This window comes from Zootoca vivipara, chromosome 2, assembly GCF_963506605.1.
Source record: "Zootoca vivipara chromosome 2, rZooViv1.1, whole genome shotgun sequence".
NCBI classification, from domain to species: Eukaryota; Metazoa; Chordata; class Lepidosauria; order Squamata; family Lacertidae; genus Zootoca; species Zootoca vivipara.
Window position 1 is genome coordinate 5177725 of NC_083277.1, and position 18352 is coordinate 5196076.

The 18352-nt window shown below is 44.3% G+C and overlaps 1 protein-coding gene across 1 annotated transcript; it reads left to right on the forward strand.

The window, feature by feature from the left end:
* Window positions 1-6574: 6574 nt before the first annotated feature.
* On the forward strand, window positions 6575-10623 carry LOC132591593 (vomeronasal type-2 receptor 26-like). Its single transcript, XM_060270832.1, has 3 exons — window positions 6575-7324; window positions 9029-9155; window positions 9725-10623. The coding sequence occupies exons 1-3, from the start codon at window positions 6575-6577 to the stop codon at window positions 10621-10623; spliced, it is 1776 nt and encodes a 591-aa protein (XP_060126815.1).
* Window positions 10624-18352: the final 7729 nt, after the last annotated feature.

Below are 18352 nucleotides of genomic sequence, written 5' to 3' on the forward strand. Positions count from 1 at the left end.
TGGGTTAGCAGAGTCTATAACCTGAAGCGTCTGTAACCTGAAGCATCTGTATCCCGAGGTACCACTGTAATAATAATAAGAAATCCTACCCAATCCCACTAAAAGATCAGGCCAGCTTAACCACCAAAGGCATTTATAGATGGAAGTGTCTTAGCCGGCCACCTAAAATGAAGAATGATGGCACCAAGCACATTTGGGGGGTGTGTGTTGGGGGAGCATTCCACAGTTTAGCTCCAGAAACAGTCATCCTTCCTAACTTCCATGTAGGTGCCAAATCACAGGGCTGGAACTTAATGAGGCCCACCAGTCACAAAATGGCAGTCTACAGGAGGAGCCAGGGAGAAAACTGTGGCAGATGAAGGCAGAGTTTGGCATAATTTCATATCACCCGGCATCCCTCACATTTAACCTGTCTACTCTTGTTTCGTCTTCCTTCTTCTTGTCACAGCTTGTATCATATTCCTCCAAAAACTGTCATCTTTCTTCCCTGCTCATTTTATATACACTTTTTCTTCCTTTCCCCACTCTCTTATTCTTTTACTCTCTTTCCCCAAGTTGTTGCAATTTTAGATATTAACCCTTTATCACTCATCCTAATCTCCCACAACACATCCTCTTGCCCTTTCCCCTCAGAGCAGAGAGATCTCCCTTCCTTCTTTAAACCCTTGCCCTCCTTAAGCCTCTCTGTCTCCTGGACACCTTTATGTCCCTGGTCCATGGCCCAGTCTTTCAGAAGTGCTAGGGAAGGTCATGCCAACCTCCTGTGCCCCTCTCTGACCCATGTCACAATGTAGAACCACAATGCAGTAGCAAGTTCTTCAGATATCTAAAGGGCTGTCACATAGAATATGAAGCAAGCTTGTTTTCTTCTGCTCTGGAGGGTAGGACCTGAAACAATGGATTCAAGTTACAAGAAAAGAGATTCAGACTAAACTTTAGGAAGAACTTTCTGACAGCTGTTCGACAATGTAAATGACTCTCAGGGGGTGGTGGGTGGACTTTACTTCTGCGACGATAGGCCTCTGCCTTTCACCTTTACTTCTTCAAACCTCTCAAATTAAAAGAAGTACTAACAGGGGTTTATGAGGTAAAATAAAAACCTCCCACGCTTCCCTTTAGCCTTACAAAACACCCCTATAACTCTTGGGGTTTTAGAATAATTTGAGAGTAGTATTTCCAGCACGTACGTGGCCAGGTACCTTAATGAACCCAGGGCTATAAGTGAGAGAGTTCCTTGTGTACACAGATAAGGAGTTCACTCCACTAGAAACTCCCCTACTGAAAAGCTTTCCTCCTCCCTGAGGTAACTTTGTCACATCCCAGAACCTGTCTCCTTCCTGTCCCCTCCTCCTGGTGCACTCTCAGACACAAACTAACCCTTCTAAGTCCTGAAGGCTGTTTTGTCTTTTAATAAGAGTATTCCCACCAAATGAGTATCAGGATACCTTTGCTGGAAAAAAAATCACAGACGATGGTTTGTATAACACTTCAACTATGCACATTTATTGTATTATTTCTTGATGGTTGCTTTCGGGTTTTATTAGTACAAACTTAGTTTCATTGATATTGTTCCTAATAAGCACATATCAGATAACCTAACAAATACCACACCTACTCTGATCTAACCTCCCAACTCCCACACCAAATCCCTCTCCAACTGACATAACTGTTGCCCTTTCTATTTAAACCCCAGGCAGACCACGCCTCCCATGGAATGTTGCTGTCAGTTAACCAGGAGTCTGGGTTAACCCTTTGATAGGTCAGTTGTGAAAGAAAAATACTGTATAACAGAACAGTCTCCAATTTGTCACACCACCAGCTTAACCACCAAAGGCATGTATAGATGGAAGTGTCTTAGCTGGCCACCTAAAATGAAGAATGATGGCACCAAGCACATTTCCGGGGGTGGGTGGGTGGGGGACATTCCACAGTTTAGCTCCAGAAACAGTCATCCTTCCTGACTTTCATGTAGGGGCCAAATCACAGGGCTGGAACTTAATGAGGCCCACCAGTCACAAAATGGCAGTCCACAGGAGGAGCCAGGGAGAAAACTGTGGCAGATGAAGGCTGATTTTGGCATAATCAAGCAGCAATTAATGACTCTGGGACTAGTATTTTGATTCAGCTTCCCCCTGATAAGCAGAATCTCTGCATTCCAAAGCACTAAGTGGAAAAAGGCTTTTTATTTCATATCACCTGGCATGCCTCACATTTAACTTGTCTACTCTTGTTTCGTCTTCCTTCTTCTTGTCACGGCTTGTATCATATTCCTCCAAAAACTCATCTTTCTTTCCTGCTCATTTTATATTCACTTTTTTCTTCCTTTCCCCCTCTCTTATTCCTTTACTCTCTTTCCCTGAGTTGTTGTAATTTTAGGTATTAACCCTTTATCACTCATCCTACTTTCCCACAACACATCCTTTCCCCCTTTTCCCTCAGAGCAGAGAGATCTCCGTTCCTTCTTTAAGCCCCTGCCCTCCTTCAGCCTGTTTATCTCCTGGACACTTTTATGTCCACTGAGAGCCAGTGTGGTGTAGTGGTTAAGAGCGGTAGACTCGTAATCTGGGGGACCGGGTTCGCACCTCCGCTCCTCCACATGCAGCTGCTGGGTGACCTTGGGCTAGTCACACTTCTCTGAAGTCTCTCAGCCCCACCCACCTCACAGGGTGTCTGTTGTGGGGGAGGAGGGGAAAGGAGATTGTTAGCCGCTTTGAGACTCCTTCGGGTAGTGATAAAGTGGGATATCAAATCCGAACTCTTCTTCTTCTTCTTATGTTGCTGTTAACTGTCAGTAATGCCTTTGGTCCAACCAAAGAGCTATGTGTGGTCCAGGGGCAGGACGGGTGAATTAGGAGGCACTGGATGGGCTGTGGCACTGAGGCCCACTGCTGGACCATGGCCCAGTCTTTCAGAAGTGCTAGGGAAGGTCATGCCAACTTCCTGTGCCCCTCTCTGACCCATGTCACAATGCAGTAACAAGTTCTTCAGATATCTTAAGAGCTGTCTCAAAAAATATGAAGCAAGCTTGTTTTCTTCGGCTCTGGGGAGTAGGACCTGAAACAATGGATTGAAGTTACAAGAAAAGAGATTCAGACTAAACTTTAGGAAGAACTTTCTGACAGCTGTTCAACAATGTAAATTACTCCCTCAGCAGGTGGTGGACTCTACTTCCTTTTAAGTGGAGGTTTGGTGGCCACCTGTCGTGGATGCTTTCGCTGTGATTCCTGCAGGGTCCCACAGGGTTCCTTCCAACTCTGTGATTCAATGGTTCTATGGTTCTATGAAACATGTATTTCTTCAGCTCTGCACCTGGTGTCATAAAGGGAATTCAACATGGTGCAAAGGCAAATGCAATTATTAAAAATAATGGTGGTTTCTTTGTCATCGTCTTCCCAAGGCTCAAGAGGAATGAAATCATAGTTGCATTCAACATTGAACAACAGCATGATGTAACTTCATCAAACTCAGCCAGAAGAGACTGGTACATAAATACTTCTCCACTGTGCCACTGAGGGTGGGGTGGGGTTATGCTGCCCATGTGGGGCTGAATTTAATCCTCTTTGGCTCTCAGGCCATGTACGCCAGGCATGTTCTCTGTGATAAAGTCACCGCAGCCTGGGTCTTCCAAGCAGATTTTAGCTGCTGGTGATTTGCTAGCTCTGTTGCTGATAGGACTCAAGAAGGACGTTGGAGTAAAAGGCAGGCACCTAATAAGTCACCTTATGCTGTTGCTTTTGCTACAACCTGAAGCAACACCAGAGATGCTGAACCCCAAATGCCCACTGACTTTGATAAGGGATCCCAATGCACCCTTGAATTGGTACAGGCCAGGAGACTACCACATTAGTGGGGTCATATCCGCAGCACCTGTTGTGTTCAAACCAAACGTCTTCAATGAGCCTCCCTTTACCAGAGTTTATGGGTAAGTCCTTATGTGCATACTGTTGAAAAAGCTTTATGCAAAGTGAATCTGACCTCATGGAGACCAAATGTTTTTGTCTGCCGGGCACGTCTCCTAATTTCTGATACTTTTGCTTGGTAAATCATGTCTTCTATTTTCCTCCCTTTGGAGGGAAATGGGTCAGGTTCATTCTGAATGTCAGGAAGTCATCTTGTTGTTGTCGTTTAGTCGTTTAGTTGTGTCCGACTCTTCATGACCCCATGGACCAGAGCACGCCAGGCACTCCTGTCTTCCACTGCCTCCCACAGTTTGGTCAGACTCATGTTGGTCCAACCATCTTGTCCTCTGTCGTCCCCTTCTCCTCAGCAAGGGCTGAGGTGCTAAGGAAAGCTTGATCATGTATAATGAGATAAGAAACCTATGTCTTTGTTCATTCCAGGTGGCTCCATGGTTTTAAGCTTGCTAATGAGTTGCAATTCAGCAACTTCTCTTTCCAGTCTGTTTCTGAATTTTTTCTGTAATAAAACAGCTGCTTTGAGATTTTGTATAGAATGTCCTGGGAGATTGAAGTGTTCTCCTACTGGTTTCTCTGTCTTGTGGTTCCTGATGTCAGATTTATGTCCATTTATCCTTTGGCGTAGGGGTGAGCTTTTTCTAAGCTTGGCTTTTAAGTCTTGGAAACACCCTAGTACATGATGTTTTTGCATATTGATGTTAAATAAAGGGGGAAGACATGCTCCATTCAGTTACACATTTGTAAGCTTATTGGCATTAGGGCATCGGGCTCCATGCAAAATTTGAGTTTTGTTTGATTAGTTTGAAGGTAGTAAAATTGAACATCAGTGTCTTTTCCAGGGAGTCTTCTCTTCTCATGAGGTGGCCAAAGTATTGGAGCCTCAGCTTCAGGATCTGTCCTTCCAGTGAGCACTCAGGGCTGATTTCCTTCAGAATGGATAGGTTTGATCTTCTTGCAGTCCATGGGAAAGTCATCTATTGTACTGCAAATTGTGTGTTTTCACCCACACTAGTGAGACATTTGCATTAGAATAGCCCATTCTCCTAAGATTTTGAGAGGAAGGAGTTGATGGATCTCAGGTGTACAGATGCTGCAGACCTATTTCATGATTTTTGCTCCCCATCACACGTAATAATGACACAATCTGGTCTCTGTGTGTAAAGAATGTCAAGGTGACACACACTTTTTTCCAGGATAGGAGACCTGGTCTACTGGCATACCATTTCCTTCTTGTTTGCTGTTCGTGAAGTCAATCAGAACCACAGGCTTTCCCCCAACCTCACCCTGGGCTATGACATCTATGACAACTTTTACGACCCCAGAAAGACTTATGGTGCCATGGTGGACCTGCTCTGCCCTGGGCAGGCAAACATCCCCAACTATTCCTGTGGACCATGGAATAAAGTATTGGCTGTTATTGAAGGGGCTGACTCTGAGAAATCCAAAGATATTTCCACCATGTCAAGCATCTACAAAACCCCACAGGTATGAATGTCAGGAGGGAAGGAAAAATCCCAGAATGTTATTGCAATTTCTTTGGAGAGATGTGAAAATGTAATTCCTGCTTCTAAGGCAGAAGGAGAGATTGCCCTCAAACCCCCTCTTAACGAAGATGACTAAGGAGATTCTCGGTTTGTCCACACTTTCTCCCATCCCATGGCTAGAAAGCCTGGGTCTGAGTGGCTTTCCATTTGCCCTCTGCTTTGAAGGCATGGGTCCAAGCCATTTCTCCCTCACCCTACTCCTTTCCCACAGAAAACCCACTCTGAATTGGAAAAGCAACAAGATAAGGGATATGTCAATAAGCCCTTAGCTACCAGTAAATCTGCAAGATCGCACAGGTGTAAATGGTTTGTTTTATGGATATTTGAGGAAATTCTCAAAGTTAAGGCAGAAGAATGGAATAGGTAATGAAAGCTAGTGCCATGTGAGATGCAAATGAACAAATATACAAAAGGAAACATTAAAGAAACAAGAGGCAGAAAACAAAAAAAATGCATGACAAGGCAATGGAATGTCATCCACTGAAACAAACTCTATGAGCTCAGGCTAAGCAAACCTTAGATAAAACTAGTTACAGGTAGGTAGCTGTGTTGGTCTGACATAGTCGAAACAAAATAAAAAAATCCTTCCAACAGCATCTTAGAGACCAACTAAGTTGTCATTGGTATGAGCTTTTGTGTGCATGCATACTTCTTCACACAGTGTATCTGAAGAAGTGTGCATGCACACGAAAGCTCATACCAATGACAACTTAGTTGGTCTCTAAGGTGCTGCTGGAAGATTTTTTTTATACGGTATTTTGCTTAGATAAAACTGTAATAAAACTGCTGCAAAAAAGCAGTAACAAAATGCAATCAGGGCATAACATAAAGCAAACACCACACATTCCAAAGACTCTGTCACCGTTTTTTGAAAGCAAACACCTAAATATGTTGTTAAGTTCCCTGGAGTAAAGCTCCTTAGCCCCCATGAAACTTTGTTTTTTCTCTGTTTCCCAGGTCAGAGAAGAGTTGTCATTCAGGCAAGTGCAAAGTTCTAGATTTGGGATTTTGTTGAAGGTGACAACACTAATCTCTTCTGTTCTTTACTAGGTCAGCTATGGTTTTGTTTCTGATGCTCTTATGGACAAAACTCAGTTCCCGTTTGTCTACCGAATGGTCCCGAAAGAAGAGCATCAGTATCTGGGAATAGTCCAACTCCTCCTGCACTTCAACTGGACTTGGATTGGTCTCGTTGCTCCAGACACCGAGAACGGGGATAGATTCATGAGGACCTTGATGCCTCTGCTAACCAGGAACACAATTTGTGCTGCCTTCTCACATAGCATCCCAATACAGCATACGGAATATCCTTCCATTTCTAAAATATCTTTCACATGGAACAAAGTCAATGTATTAGTCTACTATGGAGAGATGCGCTTCTTCTATAGTTCAATAGGTCTTTTACAAATTTTTGTTGAAAGGCATCTAAGACCCATTGTGGGGAAAGTCTGGATCACAACAACTTTGTGGGACCTCACCTTGAATTTGTCTTTTGATATTCTTTCTTCCTTGAATATTCATGGGTTTTTTTCTTTCTTAACTCGTATTAAAAGAAGGCCAAACTATGACGACTATCAAACATTTCTCTATTCTATGTTTCGGTTTGCAGAGAAATCATATAATTGTTCATATTCAAAGCACGTGTTATCTGTGAAAGGAAGGGAAAGGTGTAGGGAAGATAACTCTCTGGAGTCCCTGCCTGACAAAGTGATTGAGAAAACCCTGTCTCTGGATAACTACAGTATTTACAACCTTGTCCTTGCTCTGGCCCGGGCCTTAAGGGCTGCGCTTTCCTCCAAATCCAATCAGATGGTGGCGAAGGGTAAAAAGAGGCTGAAATATCAAAGGATACAGTCCTGGCAGGTATTCCCTCACAGGCAGAACAGGCATATGCCTCCACTTTACCACCCGATGCCTCAGCAAGGCTTCCTGCTATTGTTAGCCAAGGAAGCTTATGCTTGCAGAATTTTTACATGGGTGCGGAATAAAGCTTATGGATAACATGGTTTTAGTCTGTCCCAAAAGGCGGATGCAGAAACAATGGGCTAAAGTTCCATTGCCCAAACACACATACAGTGCCAGTCTGTACAAAGATCTTCAGCAATTAGGCTATGTTATCTAGATAATTTTCTTCTTTTCTAAATGTCCATGCTTTCTTTCCTGTTCTAGTTTCACCCTTTCCTGGGAAGCTCCCAATTTTACAATACTTCCATGGAAGGAGTTTATTTGGATGAGAATGGGCAGTTGACAGTCGAATCTGATGTTGTGAACTGGGTGCCATTTCCCAACGAATCCTTTCGTGCCGTGAAATTTGGGAGCATAAGCAGGCAGGGATCCTCAGGCACAAAATTCACCATTGAACAAGAGGCTCTTGTGTGGTCCAAGCTGTTCAACCAGGTTTGGAAAACCTATTCATTGTATTGTATTCCCTTTTACGTGGGGCTACCTTTGAAGGTGACCCGGAAACTACAACTAATACAAAATGCGGCAGCTAGACTGGTGACTGGGGGTGGCCGCCGAGACCATATAACACCGTCTTGAAAGAACTACATTGGCTCCCAGTACGTTTCTGAGCACAATTCAAAGTGTTGGTGCTGACCTTTAAAGCCCTAAATGGCCTCGGTCCAGTATACCTGAAGGAGCGTCTCCACCCCCATCGTTCTGCCCGAACACTGAGGTCCAGCTCCGAGGGCCTTCTGGCGGTTCCCTCGTTGCGAGAAGCCAAGTTGCAGGGAAACAGGCAGAGGGCCTTCTCGCTAGTGACACCCGCCCTGTGGAACGCCCTCCCATCAGATGTCAAAGAGAAAAACAGCTACCTGATTTTTAGAAGACATCTGAAGGCAGCCCTGTTTAGGGAGGCTTTTAATGTTAAAAGATTATTGCATTTTATTTTTCTGTTGGAAGCCACCCAGAGTGGCGGGGAAAACTCAGCCAGATGGGCGGGGTATAAATATTATTCTTATTCTTATTCTTATTCTTATTCTTCTTATTCTTCTTATTATTATTATTTTAGAGATATGTTAACCTCTGAAATTCTGTTGGGGAACACAACAACATAACTTATGCCTATCCAAGTATATGGGGGAGGCGATGAAGGGAGGAAAGTCAAAATAATTAACATGAAAATGGAGGAGCAGGTTGGCTTATGGCTGAGGCATGGCATTTGCAGTGGTCACAAAGCATGCCAGACTTCAGAATTGAGCACAACACAGCTGCTCCAAATACCTTTCTGTTTCAGCTTGTTTGTTTCTCTGAATTTTGATATTTGTAAATGGTTTCCATTATTGCAGATTTGTACTGTGTTTACTAGACCTTTGTAATAATGACAGACAGCTGATTCCTAAATCCAAGGGCAATGCAGTCTCCACGTAATTCTTTCTTATTGATTATCTCTTTCTGCGCCAACTGTGTTCCAATGACTATGACCCTCTGTTTTGCCCAATGGATTAAAAAAAAAAAGCACCCACAACAAAGCCTTGTCTATTCCACATAGACCGAGACTGTACACTGGCCCAGAAGTTACTTGCTAACAGTCCTTCATTGATCCTTTTCTGTCTTTCTGGCCAGACCCATCCTCATGGCAGGTGTACCAAAAGCTGTCGCCCTGGATATGCCAAGAAGGTTCAGGAAGGGAAACCCATTTGCTGCCATGCATGTGCTCCATGTGCGGAAGGGATGATCTCCACTCAGGAAGGTAGGAGACTTCAGAGGAATGTGCAGCAAAAAGTGCAATAATATATGTCCTTGGTTGAGGAATATTCAAGCATAATCTTAATAAAGTTTCAACAGTGATTTACATAGTCTTAATAAAGCTTTCCAGGTACCAACGAGACAGGCTTGAGTTTGTAAGAATTAGGCAGGGTTGCTGCATCTGGTAGGCTCCCTTGAACCAGTCATTGTGGCAAAGTAGCTAGGATGTTTGGTTTGTACTGGGAAGACCAGAGTTCCAGTCCATGTTCCTCCAAGGAACCTTTTTCTGTAAATTACACCCATCTGAGAACACCTGGTTTTGGGTTGAGATCAGATGTAGCTGCAATTAACAACTTGGAGCTTCTAGATCACTCCAAGCTCTTCCTTGGGAGGGGAATAAGGGGGTATCTACAATAGGGAACTGCATGGAAAGGACCAACTCTGTGTTGATTAGCAGAAACAGCAAGTCCCATCACTGTTTCCATTTGTAGGGGATGGCTGGATCCAAAATTGACCTGCTCCCCCCCCCTAGTGTACATGAATATGTTCATGCAGATGCTCTTCTTTTTCCAGATGCAGACCACTGCACCAAATGTCCAGAAGATCAACACCCTAACAAGGACAGAGATCAATGCATCCCCAAAATTATCACCTTCCTGTCCTATGATGAATATCTGGGGACCCTCTTGGCTTCCACTGTCCTGTTTTTGTCCTTAATCACAGGCCTTGTTTTAGGAATATTCATTAAATATCTTGACACTCCCATAGTCAAAGCCAACAACAGGGACCTTTCCTACATCCTCCTTGTCTCCCTCCTCCTTTCCTTTTTGTCCTCCTTTCTGTTTATAGGCCGGCCAAGGAAAGTGACCTGCCTTCTCAGGCAGACCGCCTTTGGCATCATCTTCTCAGTTGCTGTCTCTTCTTTGTTGGCCAAAACTATTACCGTTGTGATGGCCTTCCTGGCCACTAAGCCAGGAAACCGGGTGAGGAGATGGCTGGGAAAGAGTCTGGCTAATTCCATTGTCATTTCCTGTTCCGGTATCCAAATTCTCATCTGTGTCATCTGGCTGGGTACCTCTCCTCCATTCTCAGACTCTGACATGCACTCCCAGGCTGGAGAGATCATCCTGCAGTGCAATGAAGGATCTGTTGCCATGTTCTACACTGTCCTTGGCTACATGGGCTTCCTGTCTGTCATCTGCTTCATGGTGGCTTTCCTAGCAAGGAATCTGCCTGCAGCCTTCAATGAAGCCAAGCTGATCACCTTCAGCATGCTGGTCTTCTGCAGTGTTTGGGTGTCCTTTGTGCCCACCTATCTGAGCACCAAGGGGAAGTACATGGTGGCTGTGCAGATCTTCTCTATGTTGGCCTCCAGTGCTGGGCTTCTGGGCTGCATCTTCCTTCCCAAGTGCTACATTATTGTACTCAGGCCAAGTCTGAATACAAAGGAGCACCTGACTACAAAGACTTAATATAGCACCTGATTCCTAGAATATGTTTTTGGTTTTTTGCAATTGATAGCCAGCAAGGTAGCAATAAAGCCAGGACACATGAGTTGGGAATGTATCTCCTTAGAAGCTATTGTTTCGGAAATCAGAACACAAAATAAACATTTGAATCATATTCCAGCCTTACTACTGTTCGTTTATTTACCTTTTCTGAATACTGTTTATATATACCAGGGGTCAGCAAACTTTTTCAGCAGGGGGTCGGTCCACTGTCCCTCAGACCTTGTGGGGGGCCGGACTATATTTTGAAATAAAATATGAACGAATTCCTATGCCCCACAAATAACCCAGAGATGCATTTTAAATAAAAGGACACATTCTACTCATGTAAAAACATGCTGATTCCCGGATCGTCCGGGGGCCGCATTGAGAAGGCGATTGGGCCACATCCGGCCCCCGGGCCTTAGTTTGGGGACCCCTGATATATACTGTTTATATGTTTTGCCTGATAAGAAATCGTTATCAAAATCCAATAATAATGAATGCTGCTCATTAAGAGAAAAAAAGATCGGTGGTTGCAAGAATCAATGATCCCAACTCTGAACAAAATGCTTCTGAAACCTGAAAGCAGGATGTCCTTATTGGGTATCGCTTTGAAATGAATTGATGGGTACATGGACCGTAATAAAGATTGTTGTTGTTGGAAAAAAAGTTTTTTAGATAGTATTACAAATAAATTACTTATGCATTGTTTTTTCAAAATGAAAAGAAACATATTCCATTGGTACCTCTTTATTTTCTGCTGTGCGTATCAAGAGGGTCAGCTTGAATATTGCTGCCCTGGGTGTTCCGATGCCACCTGGAGGCAGCCCACAGAAGTCCTGGTGTGCTGAAGGTGGCAGGCGAGAAAAAAGGAGACTGGAAATGAGCAGGTCGCAAAGTGAGGGATGCGATGAGAGCTGCAGGGGACATGGCAGCTCAGGAATCATAGAATCATAGAGTTGGAAGAGACCACAAGGGCCATCCAGTCCAACCCCCTGCCAAGCAGGAAACACCATCAAAGCATTCCTGACAGATGGCTGTCAAGCCTCTGCTTAAAGACCTCCAAAGAAGGAGACTCCACCACACTTCTTGGCAGCAAATTCCACTGTCGAACAGCTCTTACTGTCAGGAAGTTCTTCCTAATGTTTAGGTGGAATCTTCTTTCTTGTAGCTTGAATCCATTGCTCCGTGTCTGCTTCTCTGGAGCAGCAGAAAACAACCTTTCACCCTCCTCTATATGACATCCTTTTATATATTTGAACATGGCTATCATATCACCCCTTAATCTTCTCTTCTCCAGGCTAAACATACCCAGCTCCCTAAGCCGTTCCTCATAAGGCATTCTTTCCAGGCCTTTGACCATTTTGGTTGCCCTCCTCTGGACACGTTCCAGCTTGTCAGTATCCTTCTTGAACTGTGGTGCCCAGAACTGGACACAGTACTCCAGGTGAGGTCTGACCAGAGCAGAATACAGTGGTACTATTACTTCCCTTGATCTAGACGCTATACTCCTATTGATGCACCCCGGAATTGCATTGGCTTTTTTAGCTGCTGCATCAAAAGGAGTGTTGCAGATATTAATATTGCACAGTTTGAAGCGACTGGAAGCACAAGAACTGACCCCTTCTGGAAGAAATCATTGTGCAGGCCCATAAAAAATATTATTAAAAGTTTTAGTGGTAGAACTCTTCAAAAACAGAGCAAAATAATCAAAGATACAACCCAAATATCCATACAATAATAATAATAATAATAAAAATTATTTATACCCTGCCCTCCCCAGCCTAGGCCGGGCTCAGGGCGGCTAACCCTAGATATAAACAACTGATTAAAATACAACTTAAGAACAAAATTAAATACATTATAATTAAGATGAAATTAAAATTAAAACGCAGCCTCATACGGACGGAAAACGAAAGGGAAAGATAGGGGAGGGGATCAGGTTGGCTCCAGGCCAAAAGCCAGGTGGAACAGATCTGTCTTACAGGCCCTGCGGAATGATATCAGGTTCTGCAGGGCCCTGGTCTCAGATGACAGAGCATTCCACCAGGTCGGAGCCAATACTGAGAAGGCCCTGGTTCTAGTTGAGGCTAATCTGATTTCCTTCGGGCCCAGGACGTCTAAGGTGTCACTGTTTATGGACCTTAAGGTCCTCTGCGGGGCATACTGGGAGAGATGGTCCCGAAAGTATGAGGGTCCTAGCTTGTGCGGTCCAGCACAGGATCAGCATCTTAGGAAAATATGGGATAATCCATGCAGACCTAGAAGCAGAGTCTGTCTCTCCCCCCACAGCCTGCTTTCCAGCTGCCGTTGGCCTTAGCCTGTTTACTCTCCCTTCATTTGCATCCTCACTCCATGGAGCTTGGGAGAGAATGACTAAAGGCAACTCCCTTTGGAAATGGAGGTTTGCAACTGAATTCCTTCATCACATGATCAAAGGTTGACTCCCAGGACAGAGCAGAAAAAAACCAACAGTGATTCGTTAACAAATTAAGGAGCTCAGAGTGCTTTAGAAAATAGCTTTGGAAAAGCCCCAACATTAGCAACGCTTTATTAATACACATTCAGCCATTTCCCATTTTAAAGCTACATTTTCATTTCAGTGTGAATTAAATCAATTATACTTAGCAAGGAGGAGGAGGGTGGCAAGAACACGAGGCAGGGAGCACCATGATCCTTGGACCCAGATCTTCTGCCCCTCCCAGATGTCCCCACCCAAGGCAAATGTCTCACTGTTTCTCATGGGGGGCTCCTCTGCACCCAGCGCCATCTTAAGCGCCCCTGTCGCCATGGTGCGGCGGATCTCTCTGGCGCCCATGTCGCCATGGCGCGCCGGATCTCTCCGGCGCCCTTCCGCCCCGTTTCCCAGCGCGGTGGGCGGGTGGGCGCAGCGCTGCTGCGTGGCGGGCGGGCGGGCAGACACAGCGCGATCTCTACGGCGCCCTCCCGCCTTGTTTCCCAGCGCGGTGGGCAGGTGGGCGCCGCGCGCAGCTGCGCAGCGGACTGGCGGGCCAGTGGGTGGGCGCCGCGAGCTGCGCCCTCCTGGCAGGCCGGCGCCATGGTGCCCTGCGCCACCGGGGGTCTATGATGAGCCGGCCCTGTCTGCTCCCACAGGAACCTCAGGAAAGAGCAGAGCTCACAGCAGGAAGAGAACTCAGATGAATTTTATGTTCCCTTTCTAAATATTAGAATGTATAAGTGTTAACATTGCATTGTCCCTTCCTAATCACAAGATAAAAATTGCTTGAAAATAACACCCATCTCCCTCACTGTCAATGAAAACTAGTAAATAAATAGAAAAAAAATCTACCCATGTGATGCTGAAACAAAACCTCACACATACACTATGTAGAAAAATGAAGGTTTACTCTCCCCTTCTCTCCTTCCTTCCTTCTTTCTCTCTCTTTCTTTCTCCCCCTACCTCTCTTCTCCCCCAACCTTATACAATATACAACATTAAAACCTTACATCAAATATAAGCGATCTATAGAAAGGACTTTATGATGATATGAAAATAAAGACAATGTATGGTCTTTTGTAACCCAAGAAAATCTTTAATAAAAACAATACATTATTGTGGTTTCCCCAGCCACTCTGGGCGGCTTCCAAAAGAAATATTAAAATACACTAATTTCTTAAAGATTAAAAGCTTCCCTAAACAGGGCTGCCTTCAGAAGTTCTCTAACAAAAATACAGGCATGGGCAGACATTCAGTTGTTTTTTGTATTTAATAAAAACCAACATTAATTGACAAGTAAGTTAGTAGTTAAGGGACCCAGGTGGCGCTGTGGGATAAACCACAGAGTCTAGGGCTTGCTGATCAGAAGGTCGGCGGTTCGAATCCCTGCAACGGGGTGAGCTCCCGTTGCTCAGTCCCAGCTCCTGCCCACCTAGCAGTTCGAAAGCACATCAAAGTGCAAGTAGATAAATAGGGACCGCTCCGGCAGGAAGGTAAACGGCGTTTCCGTGCGCTGCTCTGGTTTGCCAGAAGCAGCTTTGTCATGCTGGCCACATGACCCGGAAGCTTTCTGCGGACAAACGCCGGCTCCCTCGACCTATAGAGCGAGATGAGCGCCACAACCCCAGAGTCAGACACGACTGGACCTGATGGTCAGGGGCCCCTTTACCTTTACCTTTAAGTTAGTAGTTACTTTTTGTAATTAAACTATTCAAAGCAGGCTTGTGAAATTAGAAATAAAACAGGAATTGCGTGGTGCAACAGTCTAGCTCATTTTTGCGCCATCCTAGAAATCAAGTCTTCACAGATTTTTGTGAGTTCATTGTTTTATATATATATATATATATATATATATATATATATATATATATATATATATATAAAAATAAAGTATACCATATTCCGTGGGGGAGGGAAAATAATAATACAATGAATGTATCTAGTAGTATCACTGCCACAATGAACACAGTATAAAAGAAAAACAAAAACAAAATTTGCCATCAATAAATAGCACTAAAAACAACAACAACCGACGACAAACAAGTTGCTGCGGCCAAACATTTTTTTAATTTATATATTTATTTATACACTACTTGATTTAAAAAACAAACAAACAAACTTTGATGTGGTTGCAACATGATGCAACAACGACAGTAACAAAACTGATCCCCACCCAATCGGTTCAGGGGCTATCAGGTGGGCAAAGGGAAATGTTGGCATGATGGGATGCAGGTAAATGGTGAAGCATTATGGTGGTAGGAAAGTCGGAAGCTTCCTTACGCCGAGCCAGATTCTTGGTTCACCTACTTCATCCAGCTTCTCACTGACATGCAATGGCTCTTCCAGATACCATACTGGGTTCCCCTCCCAGACCTGAAGCGAAGCACCACAAGCATAGTGAAAGAAGCTGCCCCGCCACAGAAAAAAATAAGCGGACCTTCCCCGCTCCCCACACTCACACAGTTGCTAGGAAGGAGAGCAATGGACAGAGCAGTAGAATCATAGAATCATAGAGTTGGAAGAGACCACAAGGGCCATCCCAGTCCAACCCCCTGCCAAGCAGGAAACACCATCAAAGCATTCCTGACAGATGGCTGTCAAGCCTCTGCTTAAAGACCTCCAAAGAAGGACACTCCGTCACACTCCTTGGCAGCAAATTCCACTGTCGAACAGCTCTTACTGTCAGTTGATGTCTCCTGGGCAACATATAAAATGTGAAAGTCAGTCTCAAAATGTTCAGCTAACAAAGTGGGGGGGGGGAAGCAACTGAGAAACTGTAAATGCAGAAAATCTTGGACTTTTAACATATAGCTGTGGAGTTAGTGGCTACATAAAAACTAGTATTTGCATTTTTTTAATAGTCAAATGATATTTAAAGAAAGCACCCCTAAACTACAATTCAACCAATGAAATAACTGGATTCTGTATTACCAAAAATACAAGCAAGTTTGAGGTGCTTAAGGAAATGCCAAATTGTAGTTTTTGTTAGAAGCAAACAACATATGTGAGTTGCACCGGAAGCCAAATACAAATAGTTCCATGCTTGCTCTGTACTGGATTCATAGCTGTGACCAGTACAATTTTTCTAGAAAAAGAAGTGACAGAGAGCTCACCATGAACACTTATCTTGTTGTCTTATAATGGCAATGACACCCACATGAGAGGTGTCAGAACCCACCTGACAGGTGCTGGAACTGAGTTCTTGTGAGTTCCCCCTGAAAAAGCCCTCTCTGTGACTAATGAAGTGCTAATGCTGTGAGTCCCTCAGTGCTATGCTCAGGGTCTATGTATGTGTAAATAAAACCACATATCCTAAAAAAGCCACAGTCTTCTCTGTCCTTCATTCCAGGAAAACTGGACTCTGGGCAAGTGCTGGAACCCTGGAATATCTCACACCTCAGAGTTGGGGGCATAGCTGCCAAGTCTCCTGTTTTCCCCAGGAAATCCCCATTTTTCCAGCTGTTCCTAGCTGAAAAAACGGATTTTTTTGTTTCCCCCCTGGTTTATTCTGGCGCGGCGGCCATTTTCGAACAGGGTGGCGCATGCTCAGAAGCTACTTTTGATGCTGCTCTGCCCAGTTCCAAAATGGCTGCAGTGCGGGTTGACTTCCGCTCGTGCTCGTGGGAGTTATGGCTGACCCGTACCATCGCTCCCGACTCCCATGAGGAATTTTGGCGGCTGCCAGGGGAGTAAGGCAGTCCCCTGACTCCCCCGGGGGTGACGGGGGGGGCCGCTGGCCCGCAGGTGCCCCTTAACCCACCCCGATTCCTGAAGGGGTGGGGGGGACTGGGCTAAGCACTCATGGGAGCCGGCACTCCTGAAGGCCCCCCATGCGAGCACGAACGCCATGAGTAAGAAGAATAATTAGATTTAAAACCATGGACATGCTTCAAAGGAAAGGGAGGAAGATACTGCCAGGACTTTATCAGCTTCTGAATGAGAAGAGCCGAGAGAGTATTTCATCAAGAGAAAAGAATGACTGGGGCGGAACGAAAAGGGAAGTGAACTTTCTATTTTCATATTTTAAGACGTACATATAACTTTCCTGGACGGACTGCCTGACTATTTTAGACAAATGAGAAATGGAAATGAACTGTGTGGCATTGGATCTTATTTAAATAGAGGATTATCATCTGGTATGATTTTAGAAAATGTTTTTTTTTAACTGGAAACCCTCCCTCCCCGGAACGTTTATCAGTACTGCCTGAATGCCGCTGACGAGTGGGATTTACGAGCTGTGGCGTCTTTGGAATCTGAGAGCTAATTGTGGTTTAATCGGAGTCTCGGACTGCAGGGTTCAGCAGAAAGGTGAGGAAAGCTATAAATCAATTACGGCCCCTCGCTAAAAAGCTGTTCTCTCGCTAAGTTCATAATCAGTTTGGAAGAAGAAGGTATATCCCGAGGCACTCAAGATGGCGCTGAGTTGTGGCGTATGTGAAAATTGATGGATAGTAGCAGCCAAACGGGAGTCTCGGAGTGCGGGGACCAGCTGAAGGACGAGGAAGGCTGTAAGTCAATCATAAGAGGTTATACATAATGTGAAACAGCTGTTCCACGCCAAAAGCTGGACTCGTGCAAAATCTATAAGAAGTTTGGAAGAAGAGTGCATAGAATCCGAGATTCCTAAAATGGCGCTGGTTTGTGTCGGACTGTTGATGTGGCAAGAAAGGCATACTGGACTAAGAGAGATTTATGGGGAGGTTGGACTGGATAAAAAACCCACACAGGAAAAATGGACAGTGTTAAATCTTGTTTGATGCTTATCTCAGAAGCTGCGACGAAAGATAAAAGAGAGAGGAAAACATCTAGAAGGATTATTGAAAAGATTGGGACTATGATGGATAACAGCAAGATTTTGACAATAGGATTAGGATGGCAATGTTAACAGCTGCTTAAAATCCCAGGACTTTGGAGCATGGGGAGTCGAAAAAAAATTGTTTTAAGGATTTGGCATAATATTTGGCTTAATTGATATGTATATGTATAATTGGATATAATTGAAATAATTGAATTGTTTTTTTTAATTGGAAAATTTAATAAAAAAGTATTTGTAAAAAAAAAAAAATGGCTGCAGTGCGACTTCCGGTCTGCAATTTCCGGCCTGGTCCCTTATTTCTCTGACAGCATCTTGGCAGGTATAGTTGGGGGTGTCATTTAACAGAATTATGTTTTTATATTACTCTATTTTTTTGTAAATCACCCAATTGTGAATGTAGTACCGGAATACACTTCATAAAATTGAGAGAGAGAAAA